Source organism: Alosa pseudoharengus, unplaced genomic scaffold (assembly GCF_046254945.1).
Source record: "Alosa pseudoharengus isolate Yale_2024_CS ecotype anadromous, Long Island Sound unplaced genomic scaffold, YU_APseudo_1.1 YU_APseudo_1.1_scf_5, whole genome shotgun sequence".
Taxonomy (NCBI): Eukaryota; Metazoa; Chordata; class Actinopteri; order Clupeiformes; family Clupeidae; genus Alosa; species Alosa pseudoharengus.
This window is the reverse complement of record NW_027468837.1, coordinates 8900444-8923246: the sequence shown is the minus strand read 5'-3', so window position 1 is coordinate 8923246 and position 22803 is coordinate 8900444. Positions and strand designations below refer to the sequence as shown.

General features: G+C 47.0%; 1 protein-coding gene across 1 annotated transcript in view; it reads left to right on the top strand.

Annotated features, from left to right (window-relative positions):
- Positions 1-808: 808 nt before the first annotated feature.
- Positions 809-22803, top strand: part of cntn6 (contactin 6) — a 28212-nt gene continuing 6217 nt past the window's right edge. Inside the window, exons 1-19 of the mRNA XM_076268639.1 lie at positions 809-896; positions 3554-3680; positions 3790-3965; positions 5048-5143; positions 8615-8818; positions 9858-9960; positions 10656-10840; positions 11588-11730; positions 12062-12191; positions 12363-12513; positions 14889-15016; positions 16030-16202; positions 17900-18017; positions 18484-18642; positions 19035-19184; positions 20162-20232; positions 21089-21323; positions 21470-21585; positions 22553-22733. Of these exons, the coding sequence (XP_076124754.1) occupies positions 836-896; positions 3554-3680; positions 3790-3965; positions 5048-5143; positions 8615-8818; positions 9858-9960; positions 10656-10840; positions 11588-11730; positions 12062-12191; positions 12363-12513; positions 14889-15016; positions 16030-16202; positions 17900-18017; positions 18484-18642; positions 19035-19184; positions 20162-20232; positions 21089-21323; positions 21470-21585; positions 22553-22733 (2707 nt within the window). The 5' untranslated portion in view covers positions 809-835. The remainder of the gene's footprint in view (positions 897-3553; positions 3681-3789; positions 3966-5047; positions 5144-8614; positions 8819-9857; positions 9961-10655; positions 10841-11587; positions 11731-12061; positions 12192-12362; positions 12514-14888; positions 15017-16029; positions 16203-17899; positions 18018-18483; positions 18643-19034; positions 19185-20161; positions 20233-21088; positions 21324-21469; positions 21586-22552; positions 22734-22803) is intronic.

Sequence of the window (22803 nt, the reverse complement as noted above, 5' to 3'; positions counted from 1 at the left end):
GGCATGGGACTCATCCACTCGTAGGTGAACTGAATTGATGGATTGCTCTCCCCCGGCCCCTCAAGAGAGGCTTGCTAGATTTAATATGCCGTACTCCTCTGTCACATTCTTTGGCCTTAAGAAGTGCATCACCTCACACAGTGCAGGGTAATCCCCCTCAATGATAAATGGCGTGAGAAATGTGGGTGAAGGTTTGTAAATACATCATACATATTTTCCAGAGTAAAGGCGTTGAACCAATGCTGTTAGAGAAATCCAAACATTGCCGTTGGCGGGATGGTTGTGCTCATATTCCGCAGCTGTGAGCCCCAGACTGGTGGATAGCCCCCCTCTCCCACCCCTCTCTCTTTCTTTCTCTCTCTCTCACTCTCCCTTTCCCTCGCTCTTGGGAGATATTGTAGTTGCAGAATGTATAGACTAAATATCAGCTCCAGTGTATGGGCTTGGAGCTGCCCCTCAGGCACGCCAGCCTGGCTCCGCTTATTTGGACCCATGAATTATTAATGCCCCACTGACTTTCCTCAGGTTCCCTCTACCTCTCATCTCCTCTCCTTCTCTCTTCTCCTCTCCTCTCCTCCTCTCCTTCTCTCCTCTCTTCTCCTCTCCTCTCCTCTCCTCTCCCCTCTCACCACGATTGTGGATGGCAAAGTCTGCTGTGTACAGTACATGTTGGCACATTTTCATTCTTATTTCCATTTTCTCTCTCTCTCTTTCTATCTTTCTGTCTCTTGTCCACAGCCAGAAGAACCGAGTATCTACCCAGGAAGCACTTCATTTAAAAAAAAAAAAAAGAACAGTTGGATGGGAAAATAAGAGACTGTTTTGACCTTGGAAAATGAAGATGCTGTTGCCATGGGAACTGTTAATCCTTCTGTCACTCAAGGACTGTCTCGCAGGTAAGATGTCCCCTAAGTCGTCTTTGATACAGCACACCTGATCTGCATGCGTCTCAGCCCCTGTGGGGGGAAACAGGTCTTTTCGTGCCTTCTTCCCCATTTCGTCATCTCCTGGTGTCTTCAAAAAGCCTCCTAATGCTTTTGGCAGTTTGAATCCACACATTCCTGTGGTTCCACTGGCTTTCCATCAAAGCTGTCATCATTGGAACAATTCACATGCATTATGCATAAAACTCCTGTAATGGACAATGGCCTATACTGTATGTTGTTGCACTGTATTATTGGATGTGATTTATTTATGCTTTTATGATTATCTTTGATCAAGTGATTTAAAGGAATAAGTTCACCCTGGTAAAGAGTATTGTTTCACTAAGGTGTGGTAAAGCAATATTAAAACAAATAAACAAACAAAAAAACACTTTGCCGAACCATGTTTTTATATGTTGAGCTTGTCCTCTCATCGCACCCTCTCATCATACTCATTTCTTTCACCTCTGGTTCATACTCACAAATAACCGTCTTGTTTAGATCAAGGACAGACTTAGCTCACAACTGCTAACCTTAACCCTGCAACCTTTTCTGAGATTATGAAGCTTTGTAAAGCCATGGACTCATAAAGCGTATTGCTCTCCAATTCATTATGGTCCTGTTACTCTCCTGTAGCCCTCAGTGTTCGTGCATTTTGATTTTGGCATTTATACATTTTACATTTTGCTTTGCTGGAAGTGTGATATAGCAGATGACCATTCACCTGTCAGAAAATAATCAGATGAGGTTTGGAGCTTGGAGCACACACATACACGCACATACATACACAAGTATAATAAGCCTGGATACTTTTGGAATAAACTTCGCCAGCCTATTTTACACAATCTCATACTGAAGTAATCAGAATCTACCAGTACATCACATTCAGTCTCAGGTTTGAGGTAACAGGAGCTTCCCAGCATCTGAATGAGCATGTGATTACAGAGCCATTTACATTCTTGCCACAGGTGATTCCTGATTGCATGGCTTAATAGTGAGGCTGCTTAGTACTGGTTCATCTGCATGTTATTATCCTGTCCTGCTTTTGATACTATGTCAGACCCTCACTTTGCTGGTAGGGGGTCTTGAGAGGTCTGCCTTCATGTAATGCAGATTCAGATTGCAGCGTTGAATACATGACAGTGGATTTATTATATATTTTATACACTATGAGTGTAGCACGTGATCATCTTGAGTTCATCACAGGTCAAAGCCATTATATGTTCAGCCAGTGCCTGTGGGTATACAAGTCAAGTACGAAATTTACCCCTGGATTCCATGAAAGATTTTTTTTTTTAAATATGTATATATGCACAACCTGGCTTTGCATACATATTTACTGCTGTGTTGTTTTGGAAACAGCCAGCTCATAGGTGACTATAGGAGCCTTTGCATTTGATGTAATGTCACACAAAAAGACTTCATTTCCCCCGACGTGTACCCCTCCTTGAAACGGGTCATTAATTTACTTCATTTAAAGGACATACAAAGGGAGTGAAAGCAGCGCAGCTGCTATGGAGCAAAAAGAGAAAAGGGAGGCCTGCACCTTAGGCAAAGCGCTCTCCCACTTTCATTAGGCTGATGATGCGGGAGGGAGCACTTCGCTTTGTCCTCGTCAAGGTGAGAGACCTGTAAAAATGCATATCATCCACCACACGGGAGGCAGGCAGGCAGGCAGGGAGGGAGAGAGGGAGAGGCCCATTTGCAGGAGGTGAGAAGTGAGGAGGAGAACCTTGAGGGAGAAGACCCACTTTGTCATGGCGGCGGAGGCGGGCGGCGAAGACGATTAGTTCGAAGGAGCCGCGGCGTTTATCCATTTAAGACAGGATACATTTCACCAGAGTAATTATCCTAACACGAGGTAATTATGGCCCTGGATCAGTGTTTTTGGCTCCCGCTTACCCAAAACAACAGACCTGACATGGCTGGCGTGCCTGTCAGTGACTGCCAGGGAAAGGGATGGCACGTTAAATCGGGTTTGGATTCCAACAGGAGAAGTGAAAGCTGTGACTACTGGGTGGATTTGCCTCTCATGTGCTCCAAAGACTCAACTAATAAGCACAGTGAGCTATCTGTAATCTGTTAATTACCCCTCTTGCTAACTGGAAAGCTGAGGGTTTGTCTGAGAGCTGCATTCTGGTCCTAATCTCTTCTGCTAGGAAGTTCACACAAGTACCAATATTCCTGCTTCCAATTAGGGTGATAAATGCCCTGAAATTTACTAGAAAGAGGCCATTATCATCATGATCTTGATGATGATCATCATCGTCATAATTATTACATCACCCAGGAGGTTATGCGTTTGGTGGAGGTTATTTGTTTGTCTGTCGGTCTGTTTCTCAGTAGGATTACGGAAAATAACTACCTGCCTGATTCAAAGGGCCAATAACATTTTTGGACAGATCCACAAATAACAGTGCAAGAAAGGGCATTTGTCTCTCTGAATGCCCTTCTGGCTCTTATTGTGGTGGTAGTCTCTAAGTTTGTTGTTTGTCAAGTAGAGGATTTGAGAGTAAATCAATAACATGTCCACATGCATAATGTGCCTTAATGTAATCCTGTGGATGGACTATGGATGATACTGTATACTACGTTACTGTATTTGACCGTATGCTGTGTTCCTCCTCCAGAGAGAAATATCCGGCATGGGCCTGTCTTCACTCAAGAGCCCAGTGACAGCGTTTTCCCGCTAAACTCTGAAGATAACAAGGTGTTCATTAACTGCAAAGCTAAAGGCAACCCCACTCCACATTACAGGTGAGTAGCTTTTTCCCCCATTAGCTCATCTCAGCTGCCTCAACCAATTGTAATACATTTACAGACTAGAGGTTATTGTGTGATTGTTTACTCTCTGAACACCCTCCAGATGGAAGTTCAACGATCAAGACATTGATATTGACATGGACTCCAACTACAACCTTGTGGAAGGAAACTTGTTGATCAAGAGACCACAAGCCAGCCAGCACGACGGCATGTATCAGTGCATAGCCAGCAATGCCATTGGAACCATTGTCAGCCGGGAAGCTAAAGTGCAGTTTGCATGTAAGCAGCATTTTAATCATCAAAACACCCTTTTCTTCCAGTTAACAAGGAAATGTTACATTATTTTAATTACTTTCCTTAGGAGCCTGCAGCTTTGTAGTTGTATCGCCACCTATGATTTTGCTTCTTTCAAACCATGTCTGATTAGCGTATTGTGCCATTGGCCCCCATTCTAAGCATTGCCCCAGCACCTGTCACAACATGAAATGATGCTTTGTCATATTTCATTACCTGAGTACGAGCTGAGATAGCACGGCACATGTTTAGCGGAAATGTCTGGAGGGTGTCTGTTGAACACCTGCTCGATGTGTTTGGCTTTCCTGCAGATCCAGATCTTACAGGTCTGTTATTGTCCTGATATGGGAGTGAGCCCACAGGGGAAGCATCGACCAATCAATAGGCTTTATAAAATGATATATGTTTAGACCTGAAAACAGCCATGTTTCAATGAGATAAAGATATATCCTGTTTGAAATGTTCTAGCTTTGTTTGTTTTTTTCAAAATCAATTGACAGTTTCTCTTAAGTTTAATACTTACTATTGTCATTTATTATTTCTGAAAAAAGAAAATATGTCAGGTAATGGAAACACAAGTTTTGAAGCCAAAAAGTCTCTCAGTGCATATATCTAAAATGATGTGAAACTCATCATGCCTGGCACCATATTTCAAGCCACCATACATTAATACAGTACGTCACTGAAATGTGATACTTTGTTACTGTAGAGTGTCTCATAAATCCGTGAGGAACCACAGTATGCATTATATCCTAATGTATGACCACATGAAATGTTGCATAAAGGAAAATTCTCCTTTAGACAGACGATGGCAATATTATTCCATGCAACCCCATGCTGCATGTGCGATTAAGATGCTTACTTAGCCAGCTGAATGAAATGACTGATGGCTTTATTGTGCGGCTGATATTTGCCGGGTCATCCCCTGGGATCTGGGTGGTATTTCTAAAGGTTCTGGCCCCGAGTGTGGGTGCTCCCCCCCCCCTTCTCTGTGCCTGCCCGGCAGTACGCCTAATAAAAAGTAATGGAGGACCTTTTGTGTGTGTGTGCTTTGCATCCTCCCACAGTCATGCAGCCGTTCAGCAGCAAGCCGAGGAACGCCGTGTCGGTGCGAGAAGGTCAGGCGGTTGTTCTGTTGTGCGGTCCGCCCCCTCATTTTGGAGGTAAGGTTCACTGGGGTTCGGTCACTCCACTCCAGTCGCCTCGCCTCGCCTGCCTCTCTGTCCCCCTTTCTGCTGGTGACCTTTGTGAACATGGGCTGCCAAATTTAACTTCTGTCAAATTGCTCTCCAAGTCGATAGTGGCGGTCTGTTAAGTGCTGGGTGTCTCATTGTTTTGTTTAAGTAAGTCATGTTAGTGGAGAGGAGAGTGTGCTACTCTTGGGTGTGCAGAGGAGAGATTCATTGCACTTCTGAAAATCTGGTTGTGATGCTGCCCGTTTCCTGTAAAAGATAAAACCTCTGCCTTCTCTCTGAAGGCACTCCGGAGGACAAGGTTGTGGTCCCTTTTTTCCCCAAACTATTTTAAGTCAACTGAAGAGCTCGCCCTTCTCCTCCTCCACCTGAGCTGCTGATTTTGATTCTCGAGTCTCTGAGCTCTTTTTTCCAGCATGTGACCTGTGTCCTTGGAATGCAATATGAAAATATATCATTGTGTGTGTGTGTGTGTGTGTGTGTGTGTGTGTGTGCCTGTGTGTGTGTGTGTAGGTAGGTAAAAATAAATAGCAGGTAGCGGTGGCTCATGCTGGCCTATGTATCCTGCCCCCTCTGCAGTGTGGTGGTGGCTCTGCGTCTGGCTGCAGCTGATTAGCCCTCCTCAAAGCCAGCTCACACCTCCGCCACCAGCGCCATTTCATGCCAGCCAGCGCGCCACCATTCCTCCCACTCTCTGTGTCCCCAGCCCTGCCTGTGGTCACCAAGACACCAGCTCCTCTCTCTCTCTCTGTCTCTCTCTCCCTTTCTCTCTCTCTGTCTCTCTCTCTCTCTCTCTCTCTACCTCTCTCGCTCTACCTCTTTCTCTCTCGCTTTCCCTCCTTCCTCCTCTCTACTTCTCTCTATCCCTGCACTGCATGTCTTCATCTCTTTCTTCACCTTTCTTCACGGCTATGTCTTTGATGTGAGATGGCACTGGGCCCAGGTGCATTTCAAGGTTATGCAGGTTTTGAAACAGTTGTCAGTTGGGTAAACAAACCAAAACTGCCTTGATGTTTGTTTTCAGCATTGGGAATAGTCATAATCTTAACAAGCTTGGAGAGTTTTCGTTGTGAGAAGGAGAATTCATGGAAAGCGATAGAATCTTCTGGAAGCTCAAAAGCTTCTTTGCTGTGCAGTGCTCTCCATCCACAGTAAATGAAGTGCCGAGACATTCTGGGGTTGAAAGGCAGCTGGTAGTTAGTTGAGAACTGATAATGGGCAAGTGCCTGAAGAGGTAGAGGAGGAAGAAGAACAGAGGAAGAGAAGGAGGAGGAAGAAGAGGAGAAGGAGGAATAGAAATGAAACAGAGATCCATTCAAGTGTGTGCTGGAATGAGCTCGTCTCCAGTGACGATGTCTTGTCTGAAGATTTAAGATGATATGCCCGGCAGAGCTCTGGTGCTTTGGGACTCAGGCCCCTTGGAGCAGTGGGGCCCTTTGCACTCCTCTCTCACACCTCTCCCTCCTATTACCCCCCTCCCCCCCTCCCCCGGCTGATATTCATGAGAGGCCTGTCACTCTGCCATGGCTCCCCCTCTAATGCTTTTAATGCACTGCTTTTCTCTCCATACAGGCGGCTGCTACTCTTCACTGTCTGCTCAATTGCGAGAGAAAGAGAGAGGGAGAGAGAGAGAAAGAGAGAGAGAGAGAGAGAAGGGTAGAGGGGAGACAGAGAAAAAGAGAGTGGCTTTAGGGTATAATGTGTTTCTGATCACTGCCAGCACCCTGGCCTACCCTTCCTCAGCCTCTGCCAGCCTCGCATACGCAACACACACACACACACACACACACACACACACACACACACAGAGACTCGTGTTAATGCCCTCCTACCACCACACCACACACACACACTCACACACTTGGCCCTGCTAATAAGCGCTCCTTAATTTGACATTGATGTTTGCAGACCCCGCTGCTCCTCGTTCCTTTTCTGTCTCATTAAGAGCGGCCGCCGCTAGGAAGGGGCTGTCAGGACTAGAGGGACATGCCCCCGATCACCATAACATTTCTTGAAGTCTCAAATTACTTCGCAGCCCGTGTGATCGGACAGTGTCAATGGAAGCTGGCCATCAACTATCAAAGGGAGGAGACGGAATTAAAAAAATCAATCCTCTTCCGCAGCAGCGTGTGTATGTGTGTGTGTGCGTGTGTGTGTGTTTGTGTGTATGGATGTGAGTGTGTGTGTTTGTGTGTATGTGTGTGTGTCCGTCCTTGGAAGGTAGCATCATATTGCTCTACAGCATCACAGTGGAACTGTTATTCATAATGGTCAGTTGTCTTGGTTGCGGGGGATTGTATATTAGACTGTAGTGTAATCGTGTGTTTGAGCCATTACCATCCAGCTCTTGGTAAAATCGCCAGACCATCATAAAGAAAGGGATTTGAAATAGCCAAGTTGTGTAATGTTCAGTGTGATATGGTTGATTGCTAATACACACAGCGAAAGAGTCAGACACACACACACACACACGTGTATTTATGATTATTATGTGCTATACAGTTGTCACGTGTGTGGCAAAAGAGCTTATGCTGATAAGACTGCCAATTGTTCCAAATTATAATTCCATCCAGGGCTCATAGCGTGAGCAGGATGCCTGAAGTAAATTCAATATGGAAATATTATTCATTGAGGAGTATTTCTGCTCTGTCGCAGCGTAATCGCTAATGTTTGCTGCTTGCTGTGCAAATGTTTGTGACTGTCACCTGGTCTCTTCTGAATGATTAAAATGAGTAATAACGTCTATTGCTGAAGTAGGTGCAAATGCAGTGAACACACACGCACACAAGCCGCCTTTGGCGCGTCTGCATTCCTCGTAAAGGCTCCGGCATGAGCAGAAAAGCCCAGTGCGCTGTAGGCAAGGAAACACAAAGGCACAGATAGGGCAAAGAAAGCACTGAAACCTCAAAGGCAATGACACAAGCACGCATCATTAATCACTGAAGTGGCAAAAATAAATGAGCGCTTTTTACAATTATACCTAACCTGGGAACGCGCAGCATGCGCAGGATGGAGTTTAAATAAGGCCTTGGTGTGTGGAGCGTGGTGGCGTACTGTGAGGGGACTTTCCGTGGCGTCGGATGAATCATGGCAATCTGTTTCTGCGGGTCTCCACAGACATGCTGGGCACCTTTGCCAGGGCTTTGTGTTCTTGCCGTGTACTTTCACCTTGTGCTAAAGCATATTTCACCTGCCTTTGTTATGCAGTGTATGTTCTGACTAGGCCAGCTGGCTTATTGTGTATATTCTATATGCTGTACATCTGATTTAATGGAAAATATGCAAGGGTTGACATATAACCTATAAGATCTATCTAACTGCTATTCTTGGATAATTTGGATAACAAAGACAAATTTGAAAATGTATTGTGTGTTTATCCATCACTGAATGTTTGATGATAAGGATGATGTGATGATGTGTTTTATGTGTACGTGTCCCCAGAGATCAAATACTCGTGGATCTTCAACGGGCAGCCGGGGTTCCTGGTCCGCGACAAGCGGCGCTTCGTGTCCCAGCGAACGGGCAACCTCTACATCGCCAAGGTGGAGGCGTCGGACGTGGGCAACTACACGTGCGTGGTGAGGAACGTGATGACCAACGCCACCGTCTACAGCTCCCCCTCACCCGTGGTCCTGCGCTCGGACGGTGAGCCCACGCCGGACAGCAGACCTATCACCCAGGAAACTCGCAGTCGCAGGGAACCGGCCTGTGCTGCTGCAGGAGGTGGCAGAAACAGAGGGAGGGAGGGAGGGAGGGAGAGAGAGAGGGATGGAGGGGAAGAGGGTGAGTGATGAAGGGAGGGAGAGGGAGAGCGGGGGTTTTAAGACAGCAGGGAGGCATGGAGTGTGACGCCGTTTGTTTAGCCCCGGCTCTGTGACACCGAGCGTGTGTGTGCTCATCGCCTCTCAGCTGCACCAGTGAGCTCTGTAGGATGGAGGCATATACACACAGCGAGAGAGTCAAACACACACACACACACAAACACACACACGTACATAGATAGTCATACACACACACACTCATGCACACACACACACACACACACACACACACACACACACACACACACACACACACACACACACACACACACACACACACACAAAGTGAAGATGCACACATATAGTAGATAGTAGAGAAGCATTGGCATATACACACGGGCATTTTACGAACACAAACATGTGGCAACAATGAAATCCCTAAACTCTGTCTCATAAACTCACACATACATACATGAGCACAATGATACAGTACATCAAATAAATGCTCACATGCATGAAATAGATTCACTGATAAGCACACTCACACACTGTGCATTTACACATAAAGAAACAAACACACATATGGTCGCACAAGCGTAGATGCATTTACATATTCAAGCTCACGCAAGGCACCAGAAGGCCGATAACACATCACCAGTGCTTGTTTAATGTTCCTTGTCCGTTTGCACATGGACATTATGTACAGTCAGTAGTATGGAGCTGGCATTGTGTACAAACAGCAGCTACCCAGTGGAGATGGTCATTAGCGTTCCCGTGGGCAGCCCAGGAATGGAGATATTTGGATATCCAGTGGTCAGACAATTTAGCAGATTGCAAATAATAGAGATGCTGGTCATTCTCTGCCCGTTTTGTTTATGTCTGTCTTTGTTTGTCCATTTATTTGTTTGCTTTGGCAACTGCAGCTGTGATGGGCGAGTACGAGCCAAAGATTGAAGTCCAGTTTGGAGAAAACATCCACGTTGCCAAGGGATCCTCTGTCAAGCTGGAATGTTTCGCCTTAGGAAAGTAAGCCCCGCTTTTCTGCGTTCTGACAGGACCTGGGGGCCTTGGAGAGAAAAGAGCAGGGCTGCTAGACTCTGCGGGAGATTATCACACTCACACTCGGCTGTGCAGTATATCAGTGCAGGTCTATTTGTGGAAAATGTGACTGCGGTCCGTCTGCGCCAGAGACATGCTAGTGGAAATGTGTACACATTAGCTGGTTAAATAATGGATGGCGGCGTATGACAGCAATGTTAAGCAGTCCTGGGTGCTTTGAAGGAGCATGGAGAAATATTCATGGTATTATGATGATGTCAGAGGCCTAGGTGAAAGACTCTGACTCCTCTGTGTATGAGCCAGAGTATTGACTGGCTTGGAAACATGGCAGGCATGCACTGAGCACCTTTATCTACAGCGGAACCGACAGCCATGGTTTGTTCATTGACTTTAAAGCTAGAGTCGTCATGGCTCACTCGTTTGATTCTCAACCTACACTTAAAGCTAACGGGGGTGAACTGCCATGAGAGTCTCAATGCTTTAAATTAAATTAGCCCTTTATCGATTTCATTGATGTATTGATTTTGGTTGGGTTTTTAGTTCTATTGTGTGTTGCAAATGTGGCGTAAAACAATGACACCCGCGCTGCGGTGAGCTGCGGCACGGTTGCTGCGTGACCTTGGCGTGACCTTGGCGTGACATTGCTGATTGTCTCACCCCAGTCCAGTGCCTTCCATCTCGTGGCGGAGAGCAGATGGGAGCCCACTCCCTGGCAAGATCAAAATCAACCACTCCAACGGGGTTCTGGAGATCCCGTACTTCCGCCCGGAGGACGCCGGCCTGTACGAGTGCATCGCCGAGAACGCTAGAGGACGAAACGTAGCCAGAGGACAGCTCATTTTTGACAGTATGATAAGATTACAGATTTGTACAAATATTGTCATGATAATTGTGTTAAGCAAAACACATTTTCTTTACATTGCCTGAGAGAATGGAACGAGAGGAGGTAGATATCTGAGTATTAATTAAAATCAAAAATATATGTAATCAATATATGTCATATGGCATATGTTTTGTGTTGATTTCTTTGTTGCACATATAGCTGTCAAAATCACAGTCGAGGGGGAACAATAAGTATAGTTTTAATTAAATGAGTGCTGAAGGAATATCCTGGAAATAGCGGGAACCAGTCAGCTGTAGCTTTTGGATGGATTTATTGTATTCCAGTTTAGCAAGTCTAATTAAAATAACGAGACCACAAATCATAGTCTGCTTTTTGCCAGAACTAAGGCAGGGTATTATAAAGACAAGATAATCTGGAATTAATTTGTACCAATTAACCTTCCAGTGATGTGCTTTTGAAGAGGTCAGGCTGTTGCTTTCTAGTTGGAAAGCCATTAGTAAAAAGTCTGCCTCAAGAGTTGGGGGGGAGGGGGGGGCACCTCTAAAAATGCCTCTGAACAGACAGAGTTGCTAATGACATTTGAGTACACAGCAGCAGCAGCAGGAGCAACTCAAAACAGGTGCTGCCATTTTGGTTGCATGTTATTTTTCTGATGAGAATGTAAACTGGGCTGGTTTCCCTCCCCCCGTTTTTTTTTGTTTTTCTGTTGTTGGCTGACCTTCTAACAAAAGTCATTCTGACGTCTGACAGATGTTGAGCATCTGCACTGGGCACAGACTCTGAGGGATGCGCACATGGCCATCGAGGCCAGCCTGCAGTGGGAGTGTCGGGCTAATGGCAAGCCCAGGCCCTCATACAAATGGCTCAGGAACGGAGAGCTCATCACGACCGAGGTAAGGCCACACTGGCAAACGCCTGAAGTCACGTGGACCCATAACTCACTGAGCATTACCTACAGGAAACATACAGTAAAAGACCAGTGACTAATTAGTATATTATTATAGTATTCATTTCATTATAAAAACAAATTGACTCAAGTGTTTATTTGACTGAACATTACCTAAAGGAATATAAAAGACCAATGACCTATTATTATATTATTATAGTATTAATGACTACTATTGTGAATAAGTTACAATTAAAAACAACTAAACTAACTAAATACAAGGTTACTATTTGACTGTGCCATTGATTGAGCTATTGATATTATTGTTGTATTACTAGGATAGAGTACGAGTGGAAGAGGGCAGATTATTCATCACCAACATCAACGTGATGGACGCAGGGATGTACCAGTGCGCAGCAATGAACCAGCATGGGGTCATTTATGCCAGCGCTGAGCTCAAAGTAGTGGGTAAGCAAAAATAGCAACCAAAATATCAACAAAAATAACAACAACAACAAGCACAGCATGAGTGAGCAAGGAATGAGAGATGTGTGTATGCCATGCAGGAACGGGCAGGCAAGGGCCAGTAATCCAGTGTGAAGTGATTGACTGTGAGGTGGGGGGGATTTGTTTTGGCAGCGTCGCCGCCAGACTTTTCCAGGAACCCGGTGAAGAAGTCCACGCTGATCCAGCAGGGCGGGGAGGCCATCATGGAGTGTCGGCCGCACGCGTCCCCCCGAGCATCCTACTCCTGGCGCAGGGGCGGCGACTTCCTGAAGAACACCAAGCGGTAACACCACCTCGCCGCCAATCGCTTGAACACCTGATAGTGATAGCAGAGATGTTCTCATAGAGGAATATTTGCTCTCTTAGCTGTTCTCCCACTGACATAAGAACGTAACTAGCCTTGGCTTGGATCACGTCTACCGCTCCGTGCTGTGTGCCCTGTGATGATCATGGCCAGAGACGTTTTGCCTGACCTCATTCGCAAGGTCAAAGTGAAGCAGTTGCTGACACTGAGCACCGAAGCACCAACTCTTCTTGCCTTTTAGTTCATGGCCTGGCTAGATCCCCTGGCAGACTAGTAATTTATCTGCAGTGCTCAACCTTGCCTTGAGCATACGAGGTGGAGCAGAATCTCCTGATTATGAGCTTGTTAGTTACAGGTGATCGTTGCAGCGCATTCGGGGGAATAAAATACCCTCACAGGCTGGAGTGGACAGAGCAGGTAGGCCTGAAAGCATGACCAGACGGGGCCCATTGCATTGTAGGCATCCCTGCTGGAGCGGAACTGTCTCACACATCATGATTAACTTACGGGGACGGCAGAACTCGCTGAAACAGAGGCACCATGCAGATGTGCAGGGTGGTGATGAAGGGAGGAGGGGAGAGAGGTAATGAGGGAAGGGGTGTCAGGGTGGAGGTGTAAATCTTCCCTTTCTACCCCCTGGGATGTCTGCCTTGTCTGAGTGTCAGCAGTGGTGGTGAGTTGGTGGTGTTGGGGAGGGAGGGAGTGAGTGTGTGTGTGGGGTGGGGGGGTGGACAGCCCAGGCAACTGCAACTGCTCTGCCTTCATATGGCCTCCAGCTTTAGGTATGGGGGGGCAGCTTAAAGGGAAGGAAGGTGGCATTGGTCTCTGATCAATACACGCTGCCACATCTCCACGGCCTTTCCGTAATTCACTGGACCTTGCCCAACACGCACGGAGGAGCATTGATTAGTTATCATATTCCATGGGCCGGTCACGGTGAGAAGGAGACTAGACAAAGACCGAGAGAAAGAAAAAAAAGACAGAGAGAGAGAGAGAGAGAGAGAGAGAGAGAGAGAGAGAGAGAGAGAGAGCAAAAAGTGATTACACAGCCACTGTGCTTTGATGAGAATACAAAGTGTGAGGCCTGAAACAGTTTTGTTTGGTTCCCCACCGTTCTGTAAAGCAGATAGTTCTGTACTTTTATTACTACTATTTGTTTTGCAGCTCATTACCCTGTGGGTCATGTTCCCAGTGCTCCTCTATCACTCAGCGTTTGATATTTTTGTCAATAAATCAGCGGAAAAAAGAGAAATGTGGCGTGTGCGAGACATGCTTCGGCGAGGCCTAGGCGGCAGCGGCCGCGGAGAATACATATTAATGTTTAAGAGCTGCAGAGAAATTGTTTGATTTCTCGGCGAGCGGCTCTCGCCGAGCGGCTGTTTGATTTTCACAGCTAGAAGGTCACGGCAGCTGTGAGGGCACTGGATCATTTATATATGGGGCTTGTGTTTGTGTCCCGGCTCATCGTCCCAGGTTCCGCTTCTCTTCATCGCCAGACGGCCAGAAAGAAAATGGAATGCTGAATACGTTCCATATTGTTTTATTATTATTATTCTTTCTATCTGCATGCATCCCGCGTTCGCCTGAACGTTGCGTGAAGGTCTGCAGAAGGCCTAGGAGAGGTAAATGAGAGACGTGTCGCTCTGGTTGAATGGTGCATTTTTTCATGGTTGGATTGGATCAGTGTCCTCTGTACCTTCTGTATTACCATCATATGCTTTCCGCCAGCGTCCCACTAAAGATCCCCACGATAGACTCCCAATCCACACTGTCGTTCACGGGGTGCAGCATCCCCATAGCCGTACCCCTCTTTATTGCCTTTTGGAAATGGCATTTAGTGTGGTGATAGCATCTCACACATGTCTTATAATGATAAGGACGGTGGTAAAGATTCAATCCTCCGTGAATCCTCTCTCCCTAGTGGAGTATCTCCCCATCTCTGCCTCCTGTCCTTGTTAGCCTGGAGGTCCTCCGGGACTGTTTTTATACAGAATACATATTTATTCCTTTGTGCTCTCCATAGCATGACAACTCTTAAGCAGCACTCTTTTTTTCTTGAATTAGGATAATTGCCCTACATTTTCCATTTGTCCATACCCTTTCTCCCTCCCTCTCACTCTCTCTCTTTCTCTCTCTCTGAAATGCAACCAACATCATTTGGTGAAGTTATGTTATTAGTTTTAGATAACAGTAACACAGTCATAGGAGTCAGCGCCACACACACACTTTTAAACAGTGAAAAAGTCTGTTTTCCTGCCTGACAGAGAGACTAATCCTGCAGCGCTATGGCATGGCTCACTGATGCTTAGACGAGTCTGATAACAGACACCCCCCCCCCCCTCCCCTCTTATCAGGCGCACCATCCTGGAGGACGGGACTCTCCGCATCGCCAACGTTAGCAAATCCGATGGAGGCCGATACACCTGCGTCGCCCGGAACCCTTTTGGAACCGCCAGCAGCACTGGCACGCTGGTAGTTAAAGGTACGGACACAAGCGCCAACTCTAACGTTGTCACGGGAACGGGGAGGGAGGGAAGGGAAGAGAACGGGAAGGGAAGGTAAAAAAAAAATAAAAACAACGGAAAATACTAACCCAAGCATGAAATTGATAATGAAATATATAGTTGTTTTATGTTCCTGTGGGTTTGACAGAGGCATAACTCATCCTGGGTTTTGTCAGCTGTGAGTTATTGGTCATAGTGATGGCGGTGGTGGCAGTGGTGGTGGTGGTGAGTGGTGGTGGTGGTGGAGGTGGTTGGATGGAGGGGGGAATGCCTTGGCATCTGTGGTGTTCAGAGGAGAAATGGTCTCTTCCTTCCCAGGAAGTCATACATCGCAAGCTTAATTAAAAATGTGCTGTTGTTGCAGTTTCCTGTTTTTGCTGGTTTAATATTGGATGCTTATACAAATGCATTTTTTTATCCATCTCCTAGCTGGCATAGTGGTTCCATTAGCCTGCATTATTAAGTTACGACGAGACTATATCAATAAAGCATTTTTTTTTACCCTCCACAAAATGTGTTAATTAAATCTGAGTAATTTAAGGCCATTTCTAAGTGATCACATTGGAGTTGTGCAGACTGTGACTGAGAAACAGACAGCAGTACAGACCAGAGGTCGCATTACCAGATTTATGTCATCTTCTTTGTGTTCCTGAGGGGGAACCATATTGATTCATGGAGATCGCTTTCATCATTATTATTTTTGGCTCTATAGAATGGCAATAAGTGAATCAACACATTCTACCCTTCCGCCAGATTTGACTGAATAACACTCCATTTGACATGCCCCCCCCCATCCTCCTTATTTGTTTATATATTTATTTTACCACTCCACCAGATTTGACCCCCCCCCCATGCCCCCCCCCCGCCATCCTCCTTATTTGTTTATATATTTATTTTACCACTTCGCCATATTTGGCTGAATAACACTCCATTTGACATGCTTTTGATGTGTTTTTGTTTTTTCCTCTCTCCTGTTCCTCCTTATTTGCAGAGCCGACCAGGATCACAGCGCCGCCCCTGAGCATGGACGCCACAGTGGGGGAGAGCATCGTGTTCCCCTGCGTCATCTCCACCGACTCCACTCTAGAACCCACCTTCAAGTGGTTCTTCAACGGCAAGCTCCTCGATTTCACCAGGCAGGATCACTTTGAAATGATCGGCGGGGTGTGTCTCCATGCTTTCCTCTCACGCTCCCACTGTGTGAGTGTGTGTGCGTGTGCGTGTGTTAAATACGAGACCTCTGCTGCGATGAGGTGCTGGAGAAAGAGAGAGACAGAAATCTGTGTGTGTGTGTGTGTGTGTGTGTGTGTGTGTGTGTGTGTGTGTGTGTTAAATATGAGACCTCTGCTGTGGTGAGGTGCTGGGTGGTGGAGAAAGAGAGAGACAGAAGTGTGTGTGTGTGTGTGTGTGTGTGTGTGTGTGTGTGTGTGTGTGTGTGTGTGTGTGTGTGTGTGTGTGTGTGTGTGTGTGTGTGTGTGTGTGTGTGTACGCGCGCGCGTGTGTTGGGGGGGGGGGGGGTATGGGTTGCAGCAGCAGGTAACAGCGATTTCTTTTGAGAAAGAGAGAAAAGCTGCTACTCTAGGAAAAAAAGCCCCCTCCAACAAACTTTATTGCTGAAAACAGTGCGCTCCCCAGGCGTGAGGGAGAGGTCAGAGAGATAGCACTTCAAAGGCACCGGGCTCCCTCAGGGACACTCCTTAGACCTGACCAAAATCCTTGGGGGGCCTGCAACATTGTCTGCTACGTATTGTTTGCCACATTCTCATTGTGTGAGCAATCTCTCCCCCTCCGTCCATTTCTCCCTCTCTCTCTCTTTCTCCCTCCATCCCTCTCTTTCTCTCTCTCTCTTCCCCTCTGCGTTTCTCTTTTCTATTGCAGTCTAAATGACACTCTGCAGTTTTACTCAGGGCCTGGACCCTGAGGGGGCCTGAGGAGTGAGCTACCTGCTTGCAAAGCAAACAGAGACTTACCAGTCGCCTTGATGATGATTTACCCCCAGTAGTCTGTTCGCCACACAAGGAGACACTGCAACTATTTGCAGGGGACTGACATTTCCTTTTGCCTCAGCCCCTCTCTCTCTCTCTCTCTCTCTCTCTCTCTGCATTCTGGAAGGCATGTTTTTTTTTTTATTACTTTTTGGTTTCAGAATATGGAGGTGGCAAAACATCTTTGCTCACCTTTCCCTCTTCCACAGGTGTGCAAGGTTGACATCTCATTAGCAAGCAGAGAGAAGAGGAGCTAGGGGGAGGGAGAGAGAGAGAGAGAGAGAGAGAGAGATGGAGGAAGCATTACCTTTGGCGCAAGCAGATAAGCCATTTTCAGGCCGGTTCAGCTTGGCTGTTTTTGATTGACACGTCTCGTGTTTTTTTCTTTCACTCGGGGTGGAAGAATACTCTAAATGGCTGCTGGCCGCGGGGGGTATCCTTACCTTTGCCTTGGGGAAAGAGGTGATATACTTCACAACAAACAAGTCATCTCCATCATCACAGGACAGGGCGAGAAGTGAGAGCAAGCAATTAGGTACATGTGCCATCTGGGTTTCAACATACGGATTGTATCACAGGTATTTATAGTCAAGAGCACTGACACATATGCAGCCGCATATTATAGTCTCCTGCACAGGTAGAAAACTCCGGATTCAGAAAGTAAAAGTCCTTCCATGCATTGGTTCTACCCATGCACTTGGGATTGGCACTAATTAGCTTATCTACCTGGCTGATGATGACCCGTGCTAATTAGAATGAGCTGCTTTAGTGAATGGTTGACACAAATATGTGCTAGGTCTTGCTGCAGCCAATGTTTTCCAACACTGCATATATGTATGTGTCTGTGTAAAATTGTACGTCCGTTATGTTCAACAGGGTTCTGCAGGTGACCTGATGATCAGAAATATTCAGCTCAAGCACTCGGGAAAATATGTCTGCATGGTGCACACGTTGGTGGACAGTGTGTCGGCCGCAGCTGACCTACTTGTGCGAGGTACGGACTTCCACTTCAATGTGCTGGTACTTGGTATTCCACCCTCGCTGCAGACTTCATCAAACAGTGTGTTTGGGAGTGTGGAGGAGGTGGGGGGGGCGGGGGAGGTATGGAAGAGCTCAGTACAATGCCAGTCCATTTCATTATTTGACCCAGAAAATCAAGCTCCTTCTGCCCACTTCTCTTTTCTTTTTTGGAAAGTATCTGAAATCGATCCATTAACGGTGCTCCTCACGTTTCTCGGGACGCCTTTTGTGTTGTCTGTCATCAGCTTAAAAGATCTCCAGCTCGCCTCATGAATATTAAGGCCTCTGTCCTTTTGTGTTGTGCGGGCGGGGTGCGTTCCTTGGCTTGCTTTTGTGTGCTCCGTCGAACCTTGTCACCTGCCCTTTTCTGTCCGTCTACTGCAAGTCTTTGAGACCGCTCCTGTCCTCCCCCCGCCCGTCCCTCTCTCTCTCCTTATCAGGGTCCCCTGGTGCTCCCGAGGGCGTGGTCGTGGGTGAGATCACCGACACGACTGCCCAGCTCTCCTGGGTCCCGGGGTCTGACCACCACAGTCCCATCACCAGCTACATTGTCCAGGCAAGGAATCCTTTCTCCATAGGTTGGCAGGCAGTCAAAACAGGTACAATACCTCTGATTCAAAAGCACCTTTTACAGTACTTCAACCTCTTATGTGCAACTGTCGGAACACAGTATTTAAAATGAAAAGAAAGAATGCCTTTTGAAACACTCTCCTTAGCACCATGAATCATGCTATAGCTTGATCTCACCTCTGTGGGAGGCCATTGTCAACTGTGCAAAATGCTTTGGATTGTGGCTGCTGCATATCACTTTCTAATTATCTCCTTTTATCCTTGAAGTCTGTAATGAGAGATTGGATGAGAGTAACCCGAGCATGATAATAATAATACACATCTCTGGAACGTTTTCTGCATTTTCCAATGCCGTGTCACTGTACGTCTGGGCGTTGATGTGTGTGTCTATTTTTCTCATTCCAACATGTTCTAATCCCAGTGCCTGCGACCGTGCCTGGGCAGATGTTACATGCCACAGTGGTCGCCCTGAACCCTTTTGTGGATTATGAATTCAGGGTGGTGGCTGTCAACAGCGTGGGCGTCGGTGAGCCCAGTGCACCGTCCAGGCAAATCCGCACCAAAGCAGCAGGTAACATTGTGTGTTTTCGTATGCACGTGTTTTCCAACGCGGTAGATACATTATTCACACCACATGAATGTCACTTACACCTCTAATTATATTAGATTTCATTTAATTCACCTGATGATGGATTTCACTCGTTTAAAATCCAGGTTTGACGTCAATCACTCTCGCTGCTTGTTTTTGCAGTCTGGTTCTGATTGCCAACAATTTTCGAACAATTAGGAAGTAATCAGGTTGCAAACAGTAAGGCATCATATTTAAAATGACAGGCGACAGGAGACAATGCTCTACCTCCCTCTGAATCATGGAGAAGGTGTTGACAAATTCTAATTCTAAGTGCTAATTCATCTCTGCATTTGCCTGGGTGTAATGATAAATTTGGGGAAAGTTCTTCAGTGCTCTCGAATGCAGCACACATCAGTATGCAGACGTGCCCGCTGTGATAAATTCATGTATGCATCGACGGGAAGTGTGTGAAGTACCCGCACCATAAGGCACTGGTTTGGAAAGTGTCTATTTTAAGCAGGCTTAGAGAGAGTGCATCTGCCTTGATCACTGACTCACAATAGTGAGAGAGTGGCTTTGGCTCTATTTTAAAAGTGTGTGTGTGTGTGTGTGTGTGTGTGTATGTGTGTGTGCGTGTGTGCGTGTGTGCGTGTGTGCGCGTGTGTGTCCTGTTCATAGACAGACAGGGAGCTTTCACAGTCACATCCATGTCAAAGCCCAGATACAGGCTAAACGGAGCACAAATGAGCCTGACACTCACTCAAAAGACAGAGGGGAAAAAAGCCCAACTAATTCTGCCGTCTGATGGTGGCTTGTCTGAAAGTGTTTGTTGATGTTTCCTCAAGCCTGCGGGCTTCCTTTCAGGCACAAAGCGCCCTGACTGCCCTCACCCTGGTGCCAGGCTTCTGAAAGTAGACACCATTTTCACACTGCGCCGTTGCCTTTGTCTTTGTCTTTGCCTCTCCGCCACAACTCAGCGCCAGAGATCGCCCCAGCCAGCGTGAGCGGTGGAGGTGGGAACCGTGGAGAACTGGTAATAGCATGGGAGGTAAGTGGATCTCTCTCTCTCTCTCTCTCTCTCTCTCACTCACTCACTTACTCACTCACTCACTGACACTTTTCTCTCTTTCTCTCACTCTCTCTCTCACTCTATCGCTCTTTCTCTCTCACTCTCTCTCACTCTCTCTCTCTCTCTCTCTCTCTCTCACACACAATCTCTATCTATCGCTCTCTCTCTCTCTCTCCCTCTCCATATTGACACTTCTGAAAACGTCTTCATCTAATGCCGTCGGTCGGTCATGGGCTATTTGTGAAGCTGCGCAGCTGTCGCCAACGTTGAATTGAGTTTTGACAGGATCCCTCTGTGGTCACAGAGTTTTTAATTTAAACGAGTTTTTAATTAAACGTGAGGCTGTCGTCTTCGTTTTGCGCCTGAGCAGAATCGCTCCCCTGGTATGCGAATCGAAATGAAGACGCATTAATGTTGCAAATGTGATAATGTTGGGTGTGAGAAATTATTTCAAGCTTTTTTAGGGATTTTTTTTCTCTAGCGCAATGCAGTCTATTGCACTGGATTTCCTTGTCTACGTGTCATTTCTCTTTAAGAGTTTGGGTGAAGGGCATTTCATTTCAGATGCGTGCACTTAATCTAACACCGAGCAGTGTGGAGATTAGTTGGATGGCTGACTGACAGTCAAACACTTTACGCTTTCAAACATTATTTACTTTAAATCCAGGTCCGTATGGAAAGCCAAGCTCAGTGGTCTTCACATACACTTGTCAGATTCATGTTCCTCGTGTGAAAGAGTGGCAGCCTGAGTCTTTTGACCGGGGCCTCATAAACAGATAAAAAGACCTTGTGGTTTAGCATATTTTGCCTTTGATCATGTTCTCGTCTCGTGCAGCCTGTCCCCGAGGAGCATCAGAACGGAGAGGGATTTGGCTATGTAGTGGCTTTTCGACCCGTCGGCACGACGACCTGGAAGCAAGCCGTGATGGCTTCCTCCGAGGCCTCCAAGTACACGTTCAAAAATGACAGCCTGCCACCGCTGGCCCAGTACGAGGTGAGAGTGGGCGTGTACAACGGCGTGGGAGAAGGACCGTTTAGTGACGTGGCCATCGTCTTCTCAGCGGAGGAGGGTGAGTAAGCAGATCTACTGGATAGAACACACAGTTCCCTTTTAGACGAGTGCCACATGCCGTTCAGTGAAAAAGGAAACAGACGAGGCTTCTCTGCGCTTCATCTGAGAATCCAAAGCCTCCTCATCCTCTTCATCCTCTTTCAGAGCCCTCGATTGCCCCCTCGAGGGTGTGGGCACGTACCCTGTCTGCCTCGGAAATCCAGGTTTACTGGGAGCCCATCGCCGAGAGGGAGAGCAACGAGAAGATCTTTGGTTACGAGGTAATAACAAAAAAACGGATAAAATAGCTCCGAGGTTCGGCAAAGAAAAGAGATAAAAGTTTGTATTACCTTGCTTGAATATTTGTATTCATAAAAAAGGGAGAGTGAAGGTTGAGAAGAAAAGAATAAAACTGCAGATGGCAAGTTGTACAATTTCCTGCTCCGAACAAGAGCCTTTGCTAGGAGGGGCCCATTTTTCACGATGTAATCTGGAGAATGAAGAGGTCGGCTCACGCGCTCCCTGGCGCCCAGCGCACACTGCTGTGCCTTTATAAATCTCAGGTCTGATGGGTGAACATCGTACATCAACCACTGCCCCCAACACACACACACACATACACACACTCACACACACACACACACACACACACACACACACACACACACACACACACACACACACACTCTCACACACACACACACAGACATGCATACACACACACAGACATGCATACACACTGACACACACAGAAGCAGACCTACGCATACAGAGATACCCACAGATAAACCCACACGTAGATGCACACACACACATACAAGCACACTCCCACCCACACACACAAACACCTCTACAGTGTGGTGGTCCCTCCTGGAGGAGAGTCCTGAGGATGAAGTCCGCTCCCCTCCTGACCCGGGACTGCCTGCGGGGAGGGTCCATTCAGCTGAGACTCCGCAGCGAGCCGGAGAAAGTCATACACAGCCCTCGGTCACAAGATGGAGAGTTACAATCAACAAGCACAAGTGCACACATTCTTCTCTCTCTCTCTTTCTCTCTCTCCCTCTCTTTCTTTCTCTTGATCTCCCTCTTTTCACTCTCTCTCACTCACACACACACACAGACACACCTGCTCACACACACACTTACACACACACACACACACACACATACACATAGACGCACACACAAACACACAACATGTCAATGCGGCATTGAAAGGTGCGTTGACCTTGGCGTCCTCTCTCCCAGGTGGTGTGGCGTGAGGAGGGGGCGGCCTCGAGCGCGGTGGAGAGTGTGCGGGTCACGGACACGGCGGCCACCATCACGGGGCTGAAGGGCAGCACGGCATACCTCATCTCCGTCAGTGCCCACAACAGCGCCGGCACTGGACCCCCAAGTAGCCCCGTCAATATCACCACTAAGAAGCCACGTGAGTTCACCCCCTCCCTTCTCTCTCTCTCTCTCTCTCTCTCTCTCTCTCTCTCTCTCTCTCTCTCTCT